This window comes from Ooceraea biroi, chromosome 5, assembly GCF_003672135.1.
Source record: "Ooceraea biroi isolate clonal line C1 chromosome 5, Obir_v5.4, whole genome shotgun sequence".
NCBI lineage: Eukaryota > Metazoa > Arthropoda > Insecta > Hymenoptera > Formicidae > Ooceraea > Ooceraea biroi.
This window is the reverse complement of record NC_039510.1, coordinates 193,632-220,661: the sequence shown is the minus strand read 5'-3', so window position 1 is coordinate 220,661 and position 27,030 is coordinate 193,632. Positions and strand designations below refer to the sequence as shown.

At 46.1% G+C, this 27,030-nt stretch overlaps 1 protein-coding gene across 3 annotated transcripts in view; it reads right to left on the bottom strand.

Annotated features, from left to right (window-relative positions):
• Nucleotides 1-27,030, bottom strand: part of LOC105283081 (neurogenic protein mastermind) — a 138,683-nt gene that overhangs the window by 8,410 nt on the left and 103,243 nt on the right. For all 3 annotated transcript variants that reach the window (XM_026969909.1, XM_011345541.2, XM_011345542.2), the window contains exons 3-4: nucleotides 3,075-3,425; nucleotides 838-1,018 (exon numbers count right to left, since the gene is read on the bottom strand). In XM_026969909.1, coding sequence (XP_026825710.1) covers nucleotides 838-1,018; nucleotides 3,075-3,425 — 532 coding nt within the window. The remainder of the gene's footprint in view (nucleotides 1-837; nucleotides 1,019-3,074; nucleotides 3,426-27,030) is intronic.

The window sequence follows — 27,030 nt, the reverse complement described above, 5'->3', positions numbered from 1 at the left end:
TCCACGCACCATATAATGTAGGCGCCGCGCCGCTGTTAAAATTCGCGCGAACTCGCGTCTCACGAGCTGCACAAGACGAAAAGTAATTAAATTATTATCTTCATCGTCATCATGATAGATTGTGGCGATATTAAAGCAAACCATAAAAAGCGATACCTCTAAGATACGAAATTGTTCTTACATCCTGTTGGGAAATTTAATGAAAATTAAATCTACAAACGAAAATCTATAAACAAGAGGAATTGTAATAATATCCCAAGAATGCCCAAGAAACGATATATTTCTAATAGCCGGAATTATTTACGTCAAATGACAATCCGAGATTTCGAATACTTTTGAACAGGGATCGCACTAAGGGGACAGCATGCAGTAAGATCTGCAGATTTTCGTACTCTGACGGAATCTCGGGAAAACCGACGTCGACCCGATCGATAGGAGTCCTGTAGAGGCCAGAGTATATGAGGATAGTTTCGACTCCCTCTCTGCGTCTCCTTGCCCCTTTACCCTGCCGGTTCTCCCTTTCTCCTATCTAGGTTGGAGTGAATCCAGGAGAACGTCAGCGTCGCATTCACGCTCGGTCAAATTCTTTCCGCGCTAATATTTCACGCGCAAGAAATCCAAAGTCCAAAAATGGAAACATTCACACGCACGCGTAATATTTAGCTCACCATCTAATGTCAAATTTAATTTTCACTAAATTTGTACCTTTTAATCGTTAAAACTAATTATCGTAAAGTGTCTTCATTTGGGCACTAAACTACCAAGCAGGGGAAGCAGCGATTGCGTTGCGAGGGTAAAAGAAACAGAAAAAAAAACGAAATATTTTTCCAAGCTTACCCGATGGCGGCATAGGCTGTTGCGCAACTCTGCGCATAGGTCCAGCGTTCGCGAATCTCGCTTGCTGGCTCATCCCTATACTGGCGTGCATCATTTGCGCTTGGGCTGCGGCCTTGTATTCGGGTGGCGGTGGCCTTCCACCCCCCATTCCACTTGCCATATGTTGTTGCTGTTGCATCACCTGCAAAAATGACAAGGCAACAATTGGATACGTGCGTAATGTGACAACTCATGATATAATCATAAATACCAATGTCGCGTTGTGATCCTTCCGCATGCGGAGGATCGATCAATGCGAATTGATCGCTACGTGCCGATATTTTAAGATCGGTTCGTCACGGTCTCCGCAGCTCTTTCGCGAAGTCTCGAGAGAGCAGAAGGGCGTTGCTCGCCTAATCGCAGGTTGTTGCTCGGTCGAGAGTGGAAAGAGACGCCGGTTGGCGCGACGAACGAGAGATGGTGAGCGGGCGGATGGCGAAAGGGACGAGAGAAGCGAGAAGAAGGGAGAGAAAGAGAGAGAAAGAGAGCGTGAAAGGGTGAACGTGTCTGACGCGACGATGAGACGAGAGGAGAGCAACGGCAAACTCATGCTTGGCTCTGTTTGCGGCGATTGCTGCTGTTGCATTATCCTGCGTCTCTTCATCTCGGACTTTCCTCGCAACCGCGTGTCGTCAGAAAGCAAAAAATGCGATCCACAATGTACAAAACGCATATAATGCCGTGTACGGAAACCCGAAGGAGAATAAACTACCGATTGTTAATTTAATCAACGTATCATTCCAACATCTCATAATGTCTTCGCAAATCCGGAAGTCCGGATTGCATAACGTACACCAACTTTAGACGGTGGAATTTACGTTAGCTTTACGTCAAGTCAATAATAAAATCATCAAGCTAGTTTGCGCCCTTCTGGATGACAACGTTGCTTTCTCGCTCGTAGCTCGAAGCTGTGCCTGGAAGAGCGGATGACTAACCAGCCGCGTGAAACATACAATTAGTAATTGGAGCACGAGCGACGTCGTCTTCGGTACCTTAGCATTATCAAGATAATGATCACGTCGCTCTGTGACTGAGTCATCCAGCAACGGATGAACGCTGCGAGATCTAGGCGACTCGTTCGGTTGCGCGCAATGATTTCGCGTTGTTAAATCAATCCTCAATCGTTTCCCAGTGACGACTCGTGAATGATCGCGCAATCATTGCACCATGTGATAACTGCTGGGATCAACGGATCAAACCCCGATGCACAGATACGCGAGAGAAGAGAGTTAGTTTTATTTTTGCAGCTACGGCGATCCCAGGGGCGATCCAAAAGGCTGATTGATACGAGAAATTGTCAGGAATAAAGGGCACAGATACCGAGGACATTTAATCTCGTGTGAAGCGCGAGTAATCGCGAAAAATGCTAATATTCGACAATATCCCGCCGCTTCTCGATGATATGGCGAACTCCCGCAGGAAACTCCATCCGTAGCGGTGCAAAAACTTTTCGTTCATTGTTCCTGCGACCGCGTTCTCTAAGGAAGGCCCCCGCGCGCGCGTGCCATTTGTCCTATTTGCGTCGCTTCTTTCAACGCGGTGGGACAAAAGTTGCAAAAGATCTGGCAGCAGTACCTGTTGCACACGAATGTCGCGTGCTCTCTCTCTCTTTTCACTCCTCTCTTTTTCTCTTGCCGGATACAAGCTTAATGTCTCGGATAATGCGCCACCCGAAGGTATCGCGTCGCGATCTCGCGATCGTCACGGTGGGAGTCGCGGGGAACGATACTGTTTATCGGCGCAACGACTCGTGGAATCCTGTGCGAGTCGCGTATGGCGAAGGATTCCCATATATGAGTAAAGCGTGAACGATCACTACGAAAACGTAATAAGTGCGAAAATGCGAAAATGCGATAAAAAAGCAACGCGTACGAAAATGTATCATACTTTATTCATATATTCATAATTGCACGCAAACCGCAGAACCAAACCGTCACATTACCGGCAATGAGAAGTTTTATGAACAAAAATTTAATATCGTAATCAGCATATCTGGAAAACAATTTTGCACACGTCCATTCAGCCGTTGCGTGTTGTCGCTTTATGCAAATCCGCGCGAGCAAAGGTAGCCGCCGTGGAACGAAATCGCTGCATTACATCGCTGTTGCGGTCGTGAATCTCGAGATTCCTGACGAGATTAGGGCGCGGAACGCCCTACGCAGATTTGACGCCAAAGTCCGAACGATCAGATCATTTACCTGTTGCGCGCGCATCAGTTGTTGTTGCTGAAGAAGCTTCGCGTGCTGATGCTGATCGACCTGGACTGGTGGTACCTGCTGCGGATGACCACGTGCTCCCGGGCCCGGGGCAGCAGATTGCGGTACCCCACCGGCGGCCGCGGCCGCGGCCGCCGCCCTTTGCCTCAGGCTTTGCTGAGTGAAGTTGATGGTTTGGGACTGGGAGACCGAGCAGTAGGTGTCAGTTTGGTTGGCGGCGGGTCCAGCCTGATTCTGCGTCTGCTGCTGGTTGAAGTACATGCCCTGTTGCGCCGCGACTGACACCACCGGCTTTAGATCGCCTGTCAGCTGCATGTGTTGGCCGGTGGACACCTGAAACAAGCAAAATCAAGGAATTCCGTTAATCCAACTTGTTGGTTTGACAACTCTAAAACTAGTCGCTGCGATAAAGATAACACGTTCGAAGAGAGGAACGTATCCTTCAGGTGTAGTAAACGTAGTAAATGGGAATCGAATGGAAAATTCCACGAAAAATTATGCAAGAATTTAACCATTTGCAGACTGTAGAGAAAGAAGTCGCGAAGAATTGAGATGTTTCTCGTAAATGCAGACTCGCTGTAAAATAAACCGCAACACCCTAGACACACTTTATCGCGGCTAATATACGTGTCTTACGTCAACGTAGATGTAACAGCTAAATGTCACGACTGGCTGACTGGTTGAATGTGGTGACTCTTTCGCGAGTGATCTTTACAACATGACACTACGCGTTTTGGAGCTTTGGCTAATAATAGCTGCTGCCCTGTGTTTAAATCGGTTTTAAACACAGGATTCATCCACCGAACGGAACGTGGAACTGAATGCCAAGCTCACCGATCGTTTCTTCGTACACCTTTACGATACGCGTGATTACACGGTAGCTAACTCGCTAATTGCGCGTACGCGCGCGAGATACGGCAGATATGTTACGGAGGCTATAAAACCTCACAAAATTGCATACACGTCCGCCCAGTAATCATTTCGCTATCAATTCTTTTGATTATTTGCCCACTCGCTCTTTCTCGTGGCGTACGCGTGGCATAATTTTCAAACCTAGCGGTCCACTATTACCATCATCGTTGATAACGTTGGCACCGATAATGATACAAAATAGCTCCCGCTTGTCTATGTATTTCGTATGGCGCACCGAGAGACAAATAAAGGGAGAACTACGAATGTTCAGTCATGCATGTACATGATGACCCCTCGACCCTACCGTCAGCGATCGAACCCTCGTAATCTAATTGCGAATTCGTATCTCTATACACTCTATCTCTAGAATCCCACGGGACTCTAAGCACCAACTGAATTGCGTATCGTACGGTCGCCTCCTACATTTTCACCGGGATTGCACAAGTCTCAGTCGTTGGTCGACCATTAGTAGCCTACGTAGTCCACGCGCCAGAACGGCGTGCGATCCGCGCGATTCGAGAGGAAAGAGGATACGAGATTCACCCCAATAGGAGTAAAGTGCATACGAGATGGCTTACTCGCTCGTTCGTTCGTACTCGCGGATAACCGCTGGGATACCTGGATTCGCATGTGGAACACGGACGATGACAGACACTTATGCAAATGCACAGATGCGGACTCACCGCCTCCGTTGATAGCTGCGCAGTCTCCTAAAATGTCAGGACGAAAGATCCTACACAGAGAAAATCGCGCGCGAGTAGACTGCATGTACATCCGCGTAAACAACAATGCGTTGCACATTACGCGTTGCGTATTACGAACAGCCGGCTACAAGACCGTCTACCGATACGCCGGGATAATTATACGCGCAGTCAAGGATCGGCATTTAGTGCAACCGCTGCGCGATTTCCCCGTACATACATACCGTACGTATGTACATACATACGAACGTATGCATAGATACCCGTGCGCTCGTAGAGCACTATGTACCATCGCATTTGCATGTGTAAGGGAATTACAATTATTACGTCTATCCGCATCCGCCCGATGCATATCCGTACACATGTATTTCGCACGATAAGCAACGATATACGTGTGTATACACACGTGGTGGTTCCAGAATTAGCATTACTCTCGGTGAAGCTTCAACTCGAGACTTGATCGTCAAGATGCTGAGTATTATTGAGAATTAAAAGTTCTCTGGCACAATTACATCGAATTTTTCTTCATACAAATATAAGTTGCTCCGTCTCAAGATAGTTAAGGGATCCATGGATCAGACGCAACATACCGTGCTGTTAAAATACTACCGTAATAAAAGAGGGGAGATGCGCACAGAAATGCGAGGCATGCGAGAGAACACATTCGCGTACGAGCAGAGAATCGCGTGAATCGAGGTGAGACGCGAACGAAAATTCACACAAACCTCAGCTATTAGACATACACGTGGATTTATCCGAAAAAGAAATGCACACACCTACTGGTACGCGAGTGCGTGTGCGAATTTCATGGTAGTGGCAAAGAGATAGCGTATCGCGATAGGGCGCACAGAGATACGACCATCCCGGAGAACCTACTCGGCCGTCGGTCGCGCATAATTAGCCTAAATCACGATGGTATCCCACCGAGATAGAGATAAAGATAGATAGATAGATAGATAAAGAGAGAAAGGAAGAGAGAGAGAATTCCTGGACGCGACATCTGCATAGCATGTGTCTTGTTACACTGCGATGCTTATAAGGACTTGGAAGGAGAGAAAGGAAAAGAGACAGAGAGAGAGAACGCTTATTTCTGTCCTAAAATAAACCTCTTAAACAGGACTGAATAACATTTACAATGAGGCGTATGGTAGCAAAACTAATGAAGCGCGAATAAACTAGAGCAACGAGATATCAGCGTAGAGTACTGAAGGAAACTTACAATAGAAGGTGGAAGAGAGGGATAGATAGGTTCAGATCTCCTCTCACATCTGTGAATATCATGAAGTAAGGGCACGCTTCAGGGAGCATACTAATGGGGGTGCGCTGACAGGGGGTACTTCGACAACGCTTCGATACTAGCAAAACGCGGGACCAAGCGTCATTGGAGACTTGTACTTCGGATCAAGATCGTGGTCCATGTACGTTTTATTGACCCAAAATCTTCAGCACGATTGGAGCTCGCAGGTTCGAATTGATTCGACAGAGCGCAGCGCGCGAAATAAGGAACAATTTCCCTCCGGATTTGTATCGAAGGGTGTATTTCCGTCCGAGATTTCCATCATGTGCTTCTCCAAACTTCGTGGTAATGGAAACGAAAATACGAGAACAGAATTCCAAGCAAAATCGATAATTAATCGATAATTGCCGAGCTCGAAATGCTATACGCGAGCCCTTGCAATTAAGCTCGATTAATGACGCGACCGCTATTAACAAGCGATTCGCGGAAGTCAATAAGATCAAAGGACCCCATAAATTAGGTTGCTTCTTAGACTCAATCGATTTGTTACTATTGTGGCATGTGCATTTTAGGTATACTATGTGATATAAATTTTTCGATTCGATAGAAATTTTTATTTCTGTTACTTGCCATCTTTCTTATATGAAACCTTCAATTGTGTTGTTAGACAATCAATCAGTTGTTGCGGTCAGCGCACTGACTTAACTTATTTCCAGTGCAGGTGAGTCATCCGCGTCGGTAAAACACACATGAACTTAAAACGGCATATACATATTTATGACAACATAAATGTGATATTAAACGAATAATTGGATAATTTTGCGGCATCGTGCAATTCCTTTCTGAGGTATTCATGCCAGTTTGATTAATATCCATTAATTCTCTCGGACTTCCGGCGAAGCGTATGTTTATGCCTGCGATTATTCTTCTTATCTATGGAATCTCCTGCCTCAATCATTGCCACGCGATGCTAAAAAATCGTTATGCAATTTGCTTGTTTCATACGAATTATTTATTCCTATCATTACAAATTTACAATTTACAAGATAAGAATAGGAAACCAAAAGTGTTTGCACATTTTGTCGATAATTCCGAATCTGACATTCAACAATACAATATTGTAATTAAATAATTCGTATAGAATCGTCGGCGATAGCGACAACATTATACATGCTACCACGTCATGATGCACGTATGCGCGGCGCATACGTACGCACAGCCGAGGAGCTGCATTGTAATATCGCGATGTGGTAATCGCTAATCATAACACTTGCAAGTCCAAGAGAGGTGCTCGTTCACGACGTAAACTTCGGATTGCATATGCGGAGGAATTGTCACCGAGACCACTTTGTAAACTGTTTTTTATTCTTATCTGTATTCCAAGTGCGATATTGTCGGAAATTGTCGCCACTGAATTATTATATCCTGTCAAATTTAAAACTAAATTAGAAATATTTTAGAATAGCGAATTATGTGACGCAATAATTTATTTGAAGGAAAGCAAAGATAAATATAGAGATATCTTAAAGGAACATCTCGTAGCTTGAAGAATCACAACTTTCGCCTAGTGCAACGCACTGGGTACGCGGACCAGCATCCTGATGAACGGCCTTGAGATGGATCACCTCACGGTGGTGAACGATGCAGCCGCCGCCACTCGTAATGAAAGGGGAGGACCAAGGTGTATATACAACCAATATACAACCAACCTTACACCTATGGCTTATCCCATGGCGGATTAGGCCGGTGGTCGCCGTTCGTAGAACGGTGCGCAATTACCGCAGGCGAGAAGAACGCGCAGTCCTATACATTGGATAAAGGAGAAGGAAGACGGCAAATGAAGTGAGCTGACGAAGAGGAAAGGCGGCAAGAAAGACGAGAGACAAGCGGGGAGACAAGAAGGGAGAAAGAGAAGAGGAGGAGGAGGAGGAGGAGGAGGAGGAGGAGGAGGAGGAAGAGGAGGATAGCTCCATGAGCGAGTCGCACGAGTCTCCGCGGCCGGTGACCTCTGCCCCTTCTTCCCCGTTCCACCACCATCTCGTGTTTCCCGTACACATGCAGTATGTGCTAAACGCCACCCGCACCTCCGCCACCATCGCCACTACCGGTGACAGCGCCGACGTTTCCATCACCTCTCTCTCAGTACGAGCAAGCAAGCAAGCGAGCGAGCGAGCGAATGAGCGAGCCACCATAGCCGACGACCCATCTCCACTACCACCTCCGGGCGTCGGCCTCATCATCCACCCTTCGCGCGCGGATATCGTCACCCTTCGCATCAATCGGCGCTGCCACCAACTGCTCGTGGCGCAGTCGGCCTGATACGTGTGAAGGGGTTTGCGAGCGAGGGGGTTGCGCGCTTCGCCCGCTTTACACTTGGCTTGCTGAGAACACAGGAATTAACCGCCTCGTCTTGTGTGATGCATCCATGTCGAGAATTAGGCAAGTACGCGCACGTTCAAACTGGGACCTTTAGGGGTCTAAGAAAGGCGGGATAAAAGAATGCTATTTGTCAACAGCTGGGAAACCATCGATAACTTATAAATGTTTCGCCCGATCGCATCGTAAGTAGCAAGTGAACCATGTTGGTATTTCCTGAGATCGAAATGAGACACTAGAAGACGTAAAAATGATCTGACCAAATTATGGTTTTATTTCTAGTATGAAATTCGCATTACATTCTGATCTCGTGAAAGTTTCAGTTTACCACAGATAACCGACCAATGAGGGATCAAGGATACGATTGCAGCCGGTATATACGCCACCATCGCGCTGCTAGAATATTCGGATCGCAAAATTATTGATCCTCTGCGAATAATACCACGACACGGGAGTGTTATTGTCCGTCGAACATCAGTGGAAATTCGCTAAATCTGCAATCGTTGAGTTTGAATCATGTCATGCGTCTTAGAAATTCCAATTTTCACTTTCTTTAAAATCAGATGTCTAGCTTATGTCAGTTTTTATTTGAGGATATAAACCCAGTAGCATGAAACGGAATATACGAAGGTGACTGCCCCAGCGTGATATCGACAAAGTTAATTCTGAAACGGAGCCCGGATCGATAATGAGCGTATCGTGGCTATTCCGTCCACCTGGACTCTAAAAACTGGATACTCCCCGGCTATCGGCGTACACGAGGGTGCAATGATCACGTGACTGTGACGATGACAGACCCGTATAAAGCATGTGGAGGGTTGTTGCACAGGGAAGGGAAAACTGGAAGACAAAGTCCGTGAAGGATTCGAAAGCTGCACGTGACCACATCATGTACATCCATGTGGCTTGCGCCGCAACTTTACCGTTTCCTCTCTTCGCCATCCCTTAGACACTCGCATTCCTCGCACTTCCGAAGCTGTTCTTCTGAAGCTTCTGTTCGCTGATTTCCCTGATCTCCCTTCTTCTGTCGTTCCATCGGCATTTTTGCCTCAGTAACGATCTTTCTACCTCCTTCTCACCGGCGTTCGAATCGTCGGATTGCTCGATTCAAGATACCGCCAGCGAAAAAAAACCATAGACGCAGACTTCACGCGGTCACGATTACCTACTTTTTCATTCCGTTCGTAATCGATAAATTCTACTTCCGGTCTTTTCGTGAAAATTACATAATTTTCAATTTAATAAAAGACTTGAGAAAATTTTGTGAGAAAATTCATCAAAGATTCCAGCTGCATGAGTATAGTCAATTACGGCGTTCATTAAACGAGAACGGAATCAATGTAACATCAAACTTTATGTCAGAATTTTTCATTGTATTTATTTTTCGCACAAAAATTGGATATTTACAGAACCACGATGCAGACACTTACGTATGACATTGTATTTATTGTTATGATAACTTTGATTGCCGTTATTCACGGTCAGCGAACAAAAAAGCCCTAGATTTAGGTCGAATAATATTTATAAAACATCGATATTCATCGTCGACATCCCCAGCATCACCCTTGGCGTAACGTTGCGTTTTTCCATGTGGTCCCAGATAAACACGAAAATTCGAATTCCAGAACCCGAGGGCGATTCTGCTTTTCAAAGTGCTATCACCCGTGATTCTGCGAGTTCCACGTATCGAGGAAGGAAGAATGCGTTACGTGCTTACGCGCCGCACAAGAATCGCGCGGATTCACGGAGTGCACGTAGGCGCCAAGAAGGAATGCACATACGACGAGAGCGACGGGCAGCCCCGTAAGTGGCTAATTGTCACGCACACGTGCGATCAGACGAGAGAGAAAATGTGAGAAGGAAGGCGAAAAAGAGGAATCGCGCTTATTAAGGCGCGCTCTGGGGCAATAGCCCTGCCTTGACACCTACGGAGATAAAGCAAGGAATCAGAGAATTGCTAATTGGCATTAATTAGCGATTAATATGATATAGACGCGACTCACCAATATGCGGTGGATTCTGCAAAAGAAGAGCATGCACATCGAAAAGAAATGAACCAATGATACTTGGATGCTGGCATAGAAGGAAAAAGGGAAAAAGTGACAAGTTACAAGATGATTTGGAGTCTAGTGCAAAAGGGTTACAACAATTATACTGAAATATCTATCGCATAAAGTAACAAAGACCTATATACACCTATTGAAGATCTAGAAGAGACGGATTACTTCAGCAGGATTAGCCTTGAATGACGCAAGGACTTTCGGACGTGGCAACGAGAAGCTGCCGTCGCCGCCGCCACGTGCAAGTTAACGCACTCGCCTAATGACTCGTAGGAAGGGTGGACAAGAAAGTAGCGAAGCGGCGAGGTCGAGTTATGCTGTGAGAGGGAAACGCTTGAATACGGTTTAAGCGGGGCGTGCAACCAACAACACGCCAGGCGGGGGTCGACAGGCGTTGATATTCTTGTATAGAGGAACCCGAGCATGTATATAGCAGCGTATGTATATGTGTAGAATATGTATGGCGCATACAAGACTTCTCCTGATCGATATTACCGTGGTGCACGCCCGTGCCCCCCCCGCGTGCACATGCTTGTCGTGTACGTACATATATACACGTACGGTCTTGTCGTTCGAAATTATTGAATTGTGCAATCTCTCGGTAGTTTTTTGTAGGATTCAAAGATAGAAAAAGTCTGCTATTTTCCCTCCTAATTTGGAAATCCGAAAGGCAACATCAATGAATTCATTCTCATTGATTTATATCAAGTTTGTATACAAAACACTGGGTTTGCATAGATTTTCAGGTAGTTTTCAAAGAAACGGGATCTGCATAAATTATAATGTGACGCTGCGGATTTCCCCTAAATCCCAAAGTCCTGTCGTGGTCCATAGACTTCCGTGCATAGGCCCAGAGATCGATCCGCGTCGTGCCGTCTCGAACAGACCAAGTCGAACCTCGTGGCACTCAGGTCTGTGCGCACTGGCATACCGTCGGCGTCGCGAGACCGAAGAGCGGAATTGCTTGAATTGCGATCGATCGCGCTTGTTGCACGGATGACGACGGAAAGGATTAATTTTCATCAGCTCGCCCGTACATTTATGTTACCCAACGATCGGCGTACAGCCTAAAGCCAAATCGAAGATCTCAAGATACTTAACGTTGCGCCACTCGTGGCATCCCTGAAAGCGGCACAGCCGTCTGATTTGCCTCCTTGTTAAAATATTATAATTCATATAACTTTCCTCAAATGAAATGCATCCCTCAAATTTGTCATAGATTGCAACAATATTCCGCATTTTTGAGGTACGGTATTGACATGTTCGCGATATTTGAGATATTGCCGGTAACAAATTGAATGTTGCATTAAGTTCTATCAGGACTCGGATTGACGCGGCGATCTTTTCCTCTCCGCAGTAATCGCGGATGAGATACAAAGTAGCTCTAATAGATAGAAATGCAAACTTTGAGGTCGATAATTGAAGCGGCAATGACGCATCAGCCACTCATCCCAGACGGATCACAGGTTTCTCGTCGTCACGCGTAGTTTAATCGGTAAGCTTCAAAATGATATTAGCCGATCAAATTGAGTCCCGTGTGTACCTAACCGGAATGGATACGCGACGGAAGGTGCCGACACCTGTTTCAGATGAGAAAGAGAAAGAGAAGAGGAGAAAGAGAGAGAGAAAACGGTTGGATATTAGTGGAAAAACCGGAGAACATAAGAGCTGGTGATTACAGAGGGAATTGAATCTACGCGCGATTGATTTGTCGACGGGAAAAGAAGAGATTGAATTTGATAATCTCGTGATATTTTCTAATAACAGATTAACTATTATCCTTTATATAAATAATCTTCAGTAATCTCATCGTACAAATACGTATCTTTTGCGTACAATACAATTATTTTTCGATCGCTCCGCTTTATGCAGATACAGCATCACAATTTTTAGACTGCTCGTGCAAAATCTCTGCGGGCAACACCATTCGTACCGCGACGCGGATCCGTAAAAGTCATTTCGTGGCAGAAATCAGTTTTACGCGTCACGATATCGTCGATTATCATACTTTGGAGGTGCGACAACTCTCAGTCCGCATTCTCAGACTATCCGGGCGATAACGTTCATCGTTATCGAAGGTCCAATCGATATGGCCATTGCGAGAGGAGAGTCCCGAGCCGTGCTGGTTTTGATAGCGGAGAACGCGAAGGGGGGATGACGGAGGAGGACTAAACGGCTCGAAAAGAATTTAGCGGTGGTTTTGCGGAGGAGGAGTTTACCCTTTGAAAAATTCTTCGCCGCGCTGGATCAGAAGGAAAAACTGACAAACTGAGATACGGAGGCTAGCTAAAGAGACGCGATAGAGAAGTACGACTAATAAAAATAAGGCGAAAGAAGTGAGAGGCAGAAGAAGGAAAGGCGGGCTTCTAAGGCAATGCGATAGAATGAGGGAAAGAGGAAATTCTCAGCACGGGAGAGAAAGGAGAGACGCTGAAGAGAGCGAGCGAGAGAAAGAGAAGTGAAGAGTAGCTGCTGCTGGCTGTGGCTCCCCGATATCGATTTCCGATAGGCGGCATTTAGTGCTCTGTATATTCTGTCTGGTCCCCATACGTGTCTGATACGAGGACATATACGTATCCGTGATGGGCACGACACCGTGATACGCGGCAGGCACTGGAGAACCATAGGCAAGGGGGATAGGAAAGAGGGAAGGGAAGCGGGAGGCCGCGGGCGCTGCAAATTGCAGTCAAGCGGCATACAAGGTGACGCAAAGGGAACGGCCGATGCGTTCCCGATGAACCTCGGAGGCGAATGACCCTTTCATGCAGCAATTAAAGAGAGAGAGAGAGAGAGAGAGAGAGAAAGAGAGAGAGAACTCCAAGGCTGATAGAATATGATGAAGGTATACAGAAAATAAGTTCTCACAAGATTTTCGAGGAATTTTAGCTGCGATTATCTTTTCTAATTACGTATATGAGATTTTTAATAAGAACGAGAGGAGCTCTTTAAAAGTTTACGTAATCCATTGTTTAATTCATCAGTTGAGTACGAATCATCTCGTATAAGCTGTTCGAATTCGTCGAACGGCAATTGCCACATTATTTCTGAGATATCGTTGTCTGATATAATGTTTGTGGGATTTATCAGCAGAAAAAGACGATGATGCAAGGCAGTAAAGATCGTTGGCAATTAAGCAGCGTAATGGAGAGTTCTCTCGTTCTCGTGCCCTTATGAAGCGAGCTGCGTTAGTATTCCTGTGCGCTAATGATGCACCATATCGGTCTCTATAAATAAACTGCGGTAACGTTCGACGTTTCCGCACGTGATGGACGCGAACATTCCAGTGAGATATACCAGTTTCGATATCGCTTGAAATCGATCGTAAAGTTTCAACGTGACAATTATTTTCCCGACAAAGAATCCAAATAAAAAAACGAACGAAGGTGTTCTCCCATCATGCATGTCACTATCCAATTGTAGTTCTGGTTGTTTAATTCTTTTTACAGCAGACAAATCCAATCCGATAGAGCAATATCTATCCGCAAATTTCTCTGACGTCTTCTCTGGTGTTTCCCAGTCTCACAGCCAATCTCGGTCTTCTAATCAGCAGAAACAAATGCGTTACGAGGGTATCGCAGTATCGCAGGGTGCGGTGGTTTGATTAGTAACGGGTTTCGCCTTCTTGCAGATCGAAAGATGCTCTTACTACGGCGAACGGTCTGCTTGTGCAGCCGGAGTTGTAATTAGTCCATACAATAGCGAAGGTGCCAGTAAACTCCTCATTAATCAAAAGCTCCGTTCTTAAGCGGAGACCTTGCCACCTCGGCATCGCGTAGTACTTAAAAGAGAGGAAAGCACGTATTAATTATTACTTGTAGTTGGCTTTTGCTTATCTCATCGATGTACCTGCTGCCTACTCTCATCTGCAATTCTCTTCTTTCTCTCTTTCGTTTTACAAGCGAAAATCTCCGTGACGGCGCGCATTATGTCGTAATCGTCGATCGATACATTCGTCTAATCGCCAATCGACGCATCTCCGTCACGCTTTCACGAAGGGAAGATGTCACATCACATTCCCACGCGCCATGGCAAAGCCAGCGATCGTAAATACGGAAGCATCGACCCGTTCGTCGCCTCTCGCTTCCACCCTCCAAGCTGGTCTCTCCACTCTCCACGACCATATACCCGGGTATCTTATGATGGCTGAGTAAACTTGCCCCAGTTTTCAACTCTGTGCGCGTACCTTAACGGTGAAATAATCGCAATCGATTGTGAATGCACGATTATTATTCTATCCTTAAATATCGATAAGATTCTGCGAGATCAAGGGATGTCTGATAATGCCGACTATTACGCGTGTACGCTTACATTACATTCCGTACATAACAACCAGATAAGCAATACTCGTGTAATAATTGTATATAATTCGCACATTATATGTGCGAGAAGTGTACCGAATGCCGGCATGGTACTGGCGAGACCCGGTGAGATTCGAGGGGAGACAGCAGGGCGGAAGCGGTAATCGATGCTCGGCACCAATTAGTAAAACCGCCCCGCGTTACTGGACTGCTTTGAGCTGTTTCGCGGAACAATGCAGGATGGAACGCGTATCGATCGATTCTTTGCAAGTTCTCCAGCGAGAGAAAGGGAGAAGAGGAGAAAAAAAGAGAATACAACGCAGTACATAGCTTTCTCATAATAGTGTAGCTTTTACGCACACTACAATTTCACATCATTTTACAGAAGTTGTGTAGCACGTGAACTACAACGGTATCGCAGGAAAACCCGTAACAATCCGAATGATTAAAACGATGAATGATCTTTTTTTATAGGAATATTAATCTTATGGCTTTCACGCTTGCGCTGACGTTAGCGTTCGCTGACTGAGAATCATCTTTCCGCATGAGATAAGACAGGGCTGCATCCATGTTCCATGAGATATCATCCTCGAAGTGTCCTACTTTGTGCGCGCGCGACACAACATGTTGGAGGAGGTAGTATGTCCTTGCAAAGTTTCGTCTTCTTCTCCTGGTCAATGTTCCTACGCCCGCTAGCTGGGTATCGACCAGTCGGAGGATGAGGCGTGATTTAATCCTCTGAGGGTAAAAAGGGCAAATCCAAGAGCGAAAGAGAAAAGAACAGAGAAAGAGTGAGATAAAGACGGAGTCAAGCGATAGAAGAGGATCGTCAAGAGTCCTCTCTCTCTCTCATCATCTCGCGCGAGAAGGAATGCCTCGTAAAATAGTTAGGTACAGCAGACAAGCTGCAAATTCTTCGTACCAAAGACTTTCGAGGATCGAACTCTGCGACCAGGGAAGAAAAATATTGATTAGACCGATCGTAAAATGAAGAAACCAGATGATATCCGATCAACTGATTAACTCTATTTTAACTTAACTCAACTATCAATCGATACGGTCACCAATATTGTCCGAATTGTAAAAGCTGGAAATCTGATTAAATGAAAATCGATATTCTATAAATTTGTGAGCTCTATGAAATGTAGACAATATCATCTTGCTCAAAATAGAAGGAAATTTTAGAGTACCTCATCACATTGTCAGACTATCGTTTATTCGTCGTAAGAGAAGATCATAACGATGTTACACCTCGCTACCTACCGCGTCGGAGAGACCGAATATCCCGAGATCGTCGACTTTTCGATCGAGTCGTTGCCTCTCGCCACTGCAGCCTTGCGTTCCGCCACTCCGACGGAAACTTTCGACTACTCGCTAGCCAGCGAGGAATAATCCTCTCAGGAATATTCCTGTCGGGTGCTAGTCGTCGCCATCGCCGCCGTCGTTATCGCGGTACGGTAACGATCGTCGACGCTAAAGTCATGAGAGGAAGCAGCGGGGGGGCAGAGAGAGAGAGAGAGAGAGAGAGAGAGAGAGAGAGAGAGAGAGAGAGAGAAAGAGAGAGAGAATAGGGACGAGAGAACCAAGGCACGCAAGTGAGATGGATGAGAGAAAGGAAACAAGAAGAGAGATGTAGCGAAACTCGGCGAGGGGTTGAAGAGAGAGAGACAACAGGAGAGGGAAGGATGAGGGAAAGCTTCTCGTGTGTATAGGTGTGTCTGCCGGAGAGCTCCGCGAGGGAATGTTAATTAATTAGCGTTGCGGCATTGATCACGCCGTTACTTTGCGCCGCGCTGCACCCTACACACCGACACGCCATCATCGCCTGCGAGAGTTCACTCTCTCTTTCTCTCTCGTTCTCCTTCTCGACGGCGTTTTCTATGTCGCCTCCATTAACTGTCGGTGCAGCCATCGCTAATGGCATAGTACGCTGTATTGGTACTCTGTCGACGTCGTCATTGTCGTCGCAAAACCACTTGTCTTGAAGGACTCTTCTACCGACTGCATCAGGCTGCTCGTTCATATCAGCGAAGAAAACTGCATATCACGTGCGTATGCGACACGTGTGAGAATTATCATACGCAAAGTGATGCATTCGATAGCGTCCGACACGTCGAAGAAGAAACTTGATGAACGAGCAGACGCCAATTCCATGGCTTTCATGTACAAGGGATTAGTCGCTGTATTGAATTGAAAAACAAGATGTTTCAAAAAATTTTTATATATCATGAGGATATATGTGTATAATATCTCGGAAACATATGATGTACAAGAATAACTTTGATAAGTGGTTAAAGACTTGAATTTTGAACTGAATGTTTAGCTTGTTGAGTAGATCAAAACTTATGTCATTACGCGGTATCAGATCGTTCACGAGAAAGGCAAAAATCTCAATTTTACACGGAGGGCGAACAAGAATGAAACGTCAGTCCTCCGAGATGCGAGAAGATCTGAGAGAGAAATGAAGAGAAAGAGAGAGAGAGAGAGAGAGTAAGTACCGCCCGCGGACGAGCGTTTTTTTTTCCTGCGGAGATTTGTGTCAGCCAGTGGCGGGGTTCCACATGGCGGTATCTGGGGCTCGACGTGGAACCACCACCCCCGTTTCAATGCCTACGTCTACACAGCGCGTCCATCTACACACGAGGAAATATCTCTCTCTCTCTCTCTCCCTTTGCGCACACATCCTGAAAAATGCCGCTCAACCACTCCGTTCGCACCTACGCGCCGCCCCCGCGGCGGCAGCGGCGGGGCAACGCGGGGATGGATTACAGACGTGCGGGGGCAGGTGACGGCGCAAGCAGAGTCCTCGCCGCCCCGAGAGATCTCATCATCGTGCTACCACCAAGAGAGAACAGGGACGAACCCTCGGGAAAGTCAATACCTTCGGCCAAGATCGCACCTTTCCGAGTGCCTCCTTTTCCGTCTTGCCTTCGATCAGTCCACTTTCTTCCTCTTTCCCTGAATTTCGTCTCCGTGAACAAAATTCAAATTGCGAAGAATTTTATTTCTCAAAAATTCAGTATTTTTCTAAGTCGAAACGTAAACATTAGTTAATCATAACAACGTTATCTCTAATTTGAACAATTGAAATTATATATCTTTACTGTCAGTAATGTATACATGACTAATAGTAATGTTAAGAAATGCAAAACATTTTTACTGAATTCTAGATCGATTTTCCTTCGATCGCTCGAACTTCTTCCGAAATATACGTTAACCGACGTGCCATCATCACCACAAAGAAGGGCCGCGCCGCGTTGCGTCGCGTCGCGCGGCAAGTCACCTTTGACCTAGATCGGAGACACACCACTTCGCCGACGAGCCAGTGGCAGTGCCGGAGAGAAAAGAGGAACCATGGGATATATTAAAACCGACGGGATATTCGGAATTATGCGCAGCCACGCTCATCAACCGCCGATGCCTCTCTCGACTTCTGATTGGCGAACATACGGGACTCGTCGATGGTGGCTGACTACGCTTGTCTTTTTTCACTTCCCATCCGTACCAAAGTACAACTACGCTTCGTTCATCGGCGTATCGTGTCACGTTGCATTAGTGAAGATGTCGGGGTATGGCTCCAACATTATCCTCCTTCCCTGTTCTATTCTACCAAGTTCCTTTTTACGGACTTTCATACTTCATCTGCTTGATGTTCCGCGAGCGTACTTTTCGTTCGTTCATTCGAAAGGCATTGGAATATCTCGATGGATTCATGATTACAGGATGATTCCGAAGCACTTTTTTCAAACAAGTACTTTTCTTCGCGTTAGTTAACGCGGATTTCTTACTCCAATAATCGTTGCAAAAGAGGATGGGAGCGAAAATACGCAAGTGTTCTAAACCCAACTTCGATGGACATTAATAACTTCGGAACTCTCGCTTTCTGACAGTCTCGGCGCTCGTCGAGAGACGACGCGGTGAGATGATCGCTCGCGTTGAGCGGAAATCTTTACTTTAAATCGCGAATAAATACTAATAAATACTCGTCCATATGGATATTACTGTTCGGGAGGATGGCAATGTTAGGCTAAAGTCAAGCCAACTGCTCCAACATCGAAGCTGCGAATGAACAATATTGCTTACGATGGGGTCTATTGGGATCTAGGAAATCCTCGGAGAAGATAACGAAGAAACGACATTCGCAAGAGAAGAGGGAGGAACAGAATAATGTGCGTGCACGTGTGTGTGTGAGAGAGAATGAAGAATTATGCTACGTGCCCCGGGTATCAACTTCTTGAGTGGTTTATATGGAACAATCACACGAACTGTGCGCACGCGTTAGGGTAATCTTCGAGAAAGCCATTAACGACCGGCATCTTCGGGATATGCCATGGTTCTCGGACTTGACCAAACGCAACTACAATTGGCCGAAATGTAATTATATTTGCGGACCGTCCTGTCGGATCGTAAAATCACATCTTCCTAATTAATTTGAGTGTTTTCTTCGTGCGACATTCCAATACGCGTTGTACTCATGTTATAACAATACATTATGACATGTAATTTAGGAAAAGGAATATTAATATCATTATCTGCAACTGATATATCTACGGGAGAACTTTTCATATTTTTTTTCCAACAAATTGAGCAGCGTTATATCATTAGCGCGTACAATGAAATATGCTAACTACAGGAAGAGTCATCGTCGCCTGCTGAAATCGTGGAGCAATAAAATCGGAATATACCGAGCGTCATCGTCGCAAGCGGCAGCGGCACGCTACGATCGCCGTCACGACAAAATATTTCGAGCAAGTAGGTCGTAAGAAGTCTTGATTAAACGCCCGAAAATACGTCCCATGTGCGTATTTCGGGACGGAGCGATGTGTGCGACGAAAGGATGCTGAGTTCATTGCACGTCGGTAAGTATCTCTAAAGGAAACATCGTCAGCCGAACGCAAGAGTGTTTCGTATTTTCGCAGCGTATTGAACGTAAATTAATACAATCTCGCGAAATTATGATTCTCATTTTGTCTGGTTGATACCAAACTTCATCGAATAAATATAATAAGCAAAGACATGCGACTCGCGAAAATTTCGCGCGTGGATTTCACTTATAACACTGAGTTAGTGAACAACGTGATTTCATCGAGCCGACATCTCGGTCGATCCGTCCGGATTCTATCCGAATATGTATCACGTGTGTTCGAGAAATAGCGTAAATGAAATCTGACGGCATATTTGACATGTCGCCAAGAAAAGCTCGTTCATACAATATGACGCCTACAGTCAAACGCGATATATATATGTTATGTCACGTGGCACGTATTGATAATATTTTTGAGTTCAGTTATGTAACCGACGTAATTATGTATCTAAGGAATCTGACAAGGAAACAAGGAAAGGTTCGCCACAACGAGTAGCAATAAGAATAATGCAACGTGACGCTTGTACCAAAAGATTGTAAAAAAATAACTCGGAAACGAAATCGAAGGTTCGTTTCGTCCTCTCGAGAGTTGCTGTAACTTTTCTAAGAACGCAATCTGCAGCCCGCGCAAATTCTCAAGAAGTTTCGATCATACCTGTTTGCATAATGTCAATGGAACTTTCTCTGGAACTTCATACATTTCTTCTACCCATTAAGTAAACTGCGAATTCTCTTTTTTCGATGTAACGAATATTTCTGTTTTTTTTAAATTCTGTGTTCAGATTCCACACCACAAATGAATTCTAGGGATAATACTCCATGATAAATTTGTATGTATATTTAAAGTCATGATAAAGGCACACTATAATCGAACTAAAATATGAGGTGGGGAAATGGGACGAATTGATGAAGAAAAATCCACACAATTGTACCTGAATCGATAGACTATCCATAAGTATAACGTGCATGATTCAAAGATATCGTCGCTTAGAAAATTAATTATCTTTAAAAGCTGGACATTATACATCGCGTATGATTTCCCATGTGGCTCATTGCATATTGCTCGTTCGATATTGCACATTGCGATTTCGTAATTGCGTTCACTAATGAAGATCCGAAGTTTGGGATTTCCTCGATGTATCGAGGGATCGATTATATCGCGGTAAAACTAAATAAGTACAGCATAGAACGGCACGGAGATGTGGCATGCATATTCCATAAGAGACGATCAAGCTGGATCAATATGTATATACTAATTTTTTTCGATATTCGAGAGAGATCGTAATCGACGAGCAAAACGGAGCTGCGGTATCGAGAACCATATTCGACAATTTGTTAAACAATATGCCTTTAAATACGTGGTATTGCAAAGCATTGTTTGATGATCGCGTACCTCCCATGATGAAGGAAACGTAAAAGATGTACGTGCTACATTTTACAAAGACTTAAAATAAAAGTTTCGTCAGCATACGAAACCATGTCACGCGATCTCTCGGGACGATCGCTGACTTATCGAACGATATCTTTAACGGCGCGACATTATCGCCATTAGGAAAATGAAAGCTGTACCGACTAAGCCTAACTTACGACTTTAATTATCGTGTGGCCATTACACGTTGCCTCTTGACTTGTTTCATACAGCTAAGAGACGATATACCTCGATTAATCGCGTAAACTGACGATACTGCGCAAGTTTTTCATTCCATAACGTTATTCGTACACGAGATGCATACAAGGGAAATCGAGCTCAGTGGGAAATCACGAGAGTAAGGATGAAAAGGACAAACGCGCTTTTCGTCCGCACGCTCGAACTCGTGTATAACTCGACGACCGCTGCTGCAATGAGGTGATGCTGGCATTTTAATTGAAAACGTTATCCGCGCGATACGAGTCCAGTCTCGGTGGCTAACATTTTGCGCTTCGCTTGCTCATTCCTGCTTTATTAACGCGTTGATGTCGCGAGCGAGCCGCTAATCGCTGCCGGCTTTTAATTGCCTAACATGGTGTTGCTTGAATCCGCATTTGTAAGAGTCAATTCGTGAGTCAAATTCTAAAAGTACAATTCTTTAATGAATTTCCAAAGTTGAGGCGATTTAAATATATGAGATATTTCTCATTAAATGCTCTCTCTCTCTTCCTTTAGTTAATAAATTTATGTTTCGTGTACGTATCACGCGCTAATCATACCGTCCAGAATGATCCAACGCGATAGTTGCTCCGGAATTTCATGCTGCTTCAATATTTATTAGAAACACGGAGGAAAGGCGAGTATTTAGGATAAGGCGAGATGGGTACGTACAGAGACACAGGAGGAGCGGTAGAGGAGGAAACATACGGGCGCCGGACTCGTTTTAAAATACATCTGGGAGACGCGCGGCGCCGCTTTCAGAGGAACGAGAGAAGAGCGCGCACGCGATGGAATGGCTCTCGCGGTATATGACTGCGAGATGAACGACGGGCAACGAGATAGACGGACGGAGGCAGGCAGGCAGGCAGGCAGGCAAGCAGAAGAGAACGCATAGCGGCCGGGAGAGAGACCGGACGTAAAGGGAGATGCATTGTTTACCGTAATGAAGGCGTAAATAAGTGATGAGCCGAGCGACGCATCGATCTCGAGCCCTGCCGCTCCGTCGGCAACCCCCTCCGGTGAATTCGCGTTGCCCTCGTCCTCGCCCATCCACTGGAAAGTCTGCGACGGAGGGCGGAGCAGGGTAACTGCTATTTTACTGGCCTGCTCTCGAAGGTTTATCAACCTTCTTTCTAATATCATCCGGCAAATGCTCGGTGTGCCTTACCGACCGCGACGTCTGCTCTTTCCGGATTGCGATCAGAATTGGCTCCATCACCGCAGCAACATCAAGTTAGACTCTATTACATATGAATAATATGAATCTCTTACTGCCGCATGAGTCGAGAACTATCGTTGATGGCAACATTTCTGTTGCCTCATGGATTTTTAAGCGATACTCGTTAACATTCGTTGGCTCTCACATACAATTCCGACGTTTTCAGCAATGCCTACCCTTTGCCGTAGATTGCATGTACGTAACAACACGACATGCCCTCTCAAGCGCAAGTAGTAGACGCAGTCAGCGTGTGGTCAGACAATCGAGAAAATGATGTGCGCGTAGGAAATTATGAATACATTATCGAGTTTCCTGCAAGCAGCGCACAGCTCAACATCATCCTTGTCGTCATCTATCGATGCATTTACGTCTCGCAAACATATTTACTCGAGCAAAAGAGCGCATTTGACGCACCTCCATTCGGCGCGCAACATTTTCGATCTGTTTCCGACATATCGAACCCGTACGTTTGTACGTTGCATGTACCAGTTACAACGGGCTTCGGAGGAAACGGAGGGAGAGGACTGGGTGTAACTTCCGTCGTCATCGCGAATAAACGACAGACGAACCACACGTGTCTGCCACGAATGAAATTAACATTGAATAAGAGCCGCGACGTGTGTGCTTTTATGCTTCATTGAATCGACCGTAAACTCCCGTGTGACACGTGGTATATCTTATTCCCCGTGCGTGCACACACTGCGCCATTTGCGCTTCACAATGTACGTGCGCGCTCGTGTGTGTATAACATATCAAGTTTATCAACGGTATAAAAACATCGGTTTAAAAACAAAATAGGAAGGATACGCGTAACGTCGATCGCGTCCGAATGCGCTGGTACGATCAGTCAACGTACTGATTTTTACTGTCTCACTCTCTGCGTGCCAATTTCCGCAAAAACACGCAAAAATGTGTTAATAAATTGTTGTAACGAACCGCGAGCTGCAAAGTCGACCACATCAAGGACGGAACTCGAAGCGAGCAAAGCCGCGCTGTGAATTACGACCAATACTGTCTTAACGGTTGCAATAAAAAGTATTGCATTGGACCACACGCGTGCGAATTTAAATTATCATTTCTTTCCTTCCCCCCTCTCTCCCTCCTTTTGTGTTCTTATGGATTTACGAAGAAAGATTTGTTCCACTTTGCACGCAAGTTACCTTGACTCAATTCCGACAAATAATCATGGACATACACGTGAATCATCACATTTTTCTCGAAAACTTCGCGGCAAGTAACGATCAATGCCGATCACGATGTCAGTGAGATATTGCAATAACAATATATTACAAAGTCGCTTTGCGATTGCAAAGCGTTAACTGTTGCGTGTGCGAGGATGGCCACCAAAGAGATCAGCATTGAATCGCGCTTACGTCACGCACCATACGGGAAGACGGTCTCCGGTATCATCGGGAGCATCTCGTCGCCGTTCGCCACGCCTAATTACCATATCTTTATGCGTCGCGTACGAGAAGTGTGCGTAGGTAGACACATTGGAACGCACGCAAGACGAAAGAGCGCTACCCGCTCGTCAAATCGATCGACACGTTTTTATTCATCCAAGCGCGCAATTGTATCGGCGTCACGACGCAATATCGTTAAAAAGTATAAGAAAAAAATCACAATTTTCGCTTCCCATCTTCTACGCGCAGATTGTCGTCAGGTCCGCGTACGCGTCATTGTGCAGACGCGCGAATAGCGCAACATTCGAAATCTCTTTTCCAGATTCTCGTTGGGCAAGACGCTTGCCGCCAGGCGCTTGCGAAATTCGGAATCTTGCGAGATCTTGGTAACTCTTCTAAATTGGGAATCTCGTCATTATTACCATCACGAGTCACGAGCATCTCGGAAGGAGATGAGTCGCGCGCGCGGCCCTACATACGCGTGAGCGAGAGTTTGCTGTGCGATCGGGGAAATTAGCCACCACGTTAAAAATAGCGCGGTGGCGGCAAGTAATTCCGCGAGGGGAAAACGTAGCATGCACGGAGAACCGCGATCGCAACGCCGAGCTAAATTCTTGATTTACAAATGGAGCGGAAGTGGCTATCGCACAAAGCCCGTAACGCGCGCGCCTAATGCACTCGTAAACGAATTTTATCGTCGCTACGGTTGCGCAAACAAGTACAGTCGGGCGGGGAGCCTGCCGCGAGTGGAAAATAGAGTGGCCTCTATGGGAGTCCCTTCTCGTACGGTTGCTGATAGCCAAGCCACGTAGTATCTTGTCAGATGTTAACTCGACGCGCGATAAATCTGATAGCGCGCGTAAAGTCCTAACTTATTCTTGCATAAATCGAGAAATTGAAACGCAAATGAAATACCGTTACTAACAATAAGATTGGAAATAGAGGAATACGTCTTCTGCAAAGTGTCTGAGCAAGGACATTATGGATCACGGTACAATAAATTGTAGAGAAATCACTCATTACTGAATCAATTTCTAATTTTCTCCGAAAAACTTTGTTACGTTATCTATTTTCGTTATATATTTTTCATGTATTCATGCATCGAAAAATACACTGTTGCGGAAGGGTATTTCCATTGCAATATCGCGTTTATATTGCCCCATGTCGGTCAGAATCCAAGAGCTATTTGCGCCCGGATCGTGACCTCTTTTTGTACCAAAGACCGAGGGGAATCAGAAATCTCAGCGAACAAGACGATGACCGGCGTTTCGAGGATGAGCCCTTCGTCGTAGTCATCCTTCGTTTCGAAACATGAACCGTACCGTTTTATCTTTACACTTGCCGATAGCTGTTATTTAGATTGAAGCACCAATACGTTCTTTATACGCAAGTATAAGATGCCTCACAGTTATCTATTCTGTTTGCTAGCGACGGAAGGTAACAAGGGTCAGAAAATTTTGACAAAACGCATGGACAACGTTGTCTCTCGCAAAAAACTCGGGGAAACCATTAAAGTTCCGAGGAAACCTCTCGCGCGTTCGCTCGCGTTTGCCGGCAATGGCGACATTAATACGACGAGGAGCGCGCGTACAACACGCGACCTATCTTTAGAGGCAGGCTAATCTCGGCGAGTCCGTGAGGAAAGAAACGAACGGCGCGATCGAAGTGAGTACCGCGCGCGCATGAACGCATCCGCACGCGCAGAGAGGGCACACGCCGAGACCGCACACGCGGCCTCGCCACGTTCTCCATGGCGCGCGAGGAGAGAAAAAAATACGCGACTCCTCGATGCGCGGTTGCGACCGAGTGGGAGGACGACGAAGAGGAATCGCATTTTAAGAGCACCATCGCCGCCGTCTTGTACACGCTACACGCCGACCGGCTACTATTTTTGAGAGATGTTTATCTGGCCTGGATCAAATATATAGTTATAAGTTCCAGAAGGCGCTCGATAGTTCCTCGAAGAGGTCACTATTGGCCGCCGCAGCCGCCGTCGTCGTTCCGCGGAAAGCCGTAGCCAAAAATACGCGTGCTTGCGGTCGAGCTACTTGTCGACGCGTTCGTTCGGGTGCAGCAGCATCCTCGGCGACGTGCCAGAGTAGAGCCGAGCTGGGGATAGCGATGGCGCCGATATCCTCGCGCGGCAGGGAGGGTTAGTCAACGTTTCTAAGAAGGTGAGTGGTAAGTCGAGGAAATCGCTTGCCCAGAACAGGCCTGCTGGTGGTAAGCCGTGACACGACGAATGCGCATCTCCAGGAACAATCAAGCTCCTGAAGATGGCTTCTGCAAATCCATTCAAGTGATCAGTAATTGATACGAATTATAGTCGTGTATAGGTCGTATATACGTGTATACACGATACTGTTCGTAAAACTATACGGTGCATCATACGCGTTTGGCGAGGCAATACCGAGGCGCACCGCGTTTTCTCTCTGAAACAAAGTCGCGTTATTCCCCAGTAGGTATTCCTACGAGTCACGGTTCGCCACGCCACGCGGATTAACATATGTTGCAAATCACGCTGCGTTTGAAAAGAATTCATTCGACTCTCAGCAATCTCGCTCTGTTCTCGAGCGATATCGAGGCAGAGCAATTTCGTGAATGCGACAATGAGGACTTTATCCACGCCTGAAGCGTGAGGATGAAGCAAGCATAAGTCGCGCGTGTCGCGTACGCTCGCTGCTGCTTGCTCGTAGGAAATCGTAGATTCCTCGCGAACCCGTTCGCTCGCTCGCTCGTTCTTATACGAGACAATCACGCGCGAAGTATAGTTGCACTTGCGCGGTGTCACGGTCGAGTTAAAATTAGCAAGTCAACCGGATTCGCGCCGAGAGGGCGACGAGAGGTGCGGAGGCGCCTCGCTGGCGAATCCGACTCAACGCACGGCGCGGCGAGACAATGACGACGAGCTTCACGCTCACGTTCTGTGTGCTGCACGCGTGTTCACCACGCGTCGCGGCGCTTCCTCGACGAGCGGAGCGGGTTCGTCCTTGCCGCGGGCAGACTTTCCGCTTGGCGTGACGAACGCGTCAATTTGACAATGCCAATCGACGCGCATTCCTCTTTAAATAGCGACCACTCGCATCATCGTACGAATTGACAGTTCCGATTTTGAAATTCTTCGCGATTGCCATTCGTTTGCCAATGTTTTTGCCACGTAGCTACATATAATACATACGTAGATACATCGTACGCGGATATAAAATCGCGCGCTTGCGTAAATTATTATTACGCAAGCGAG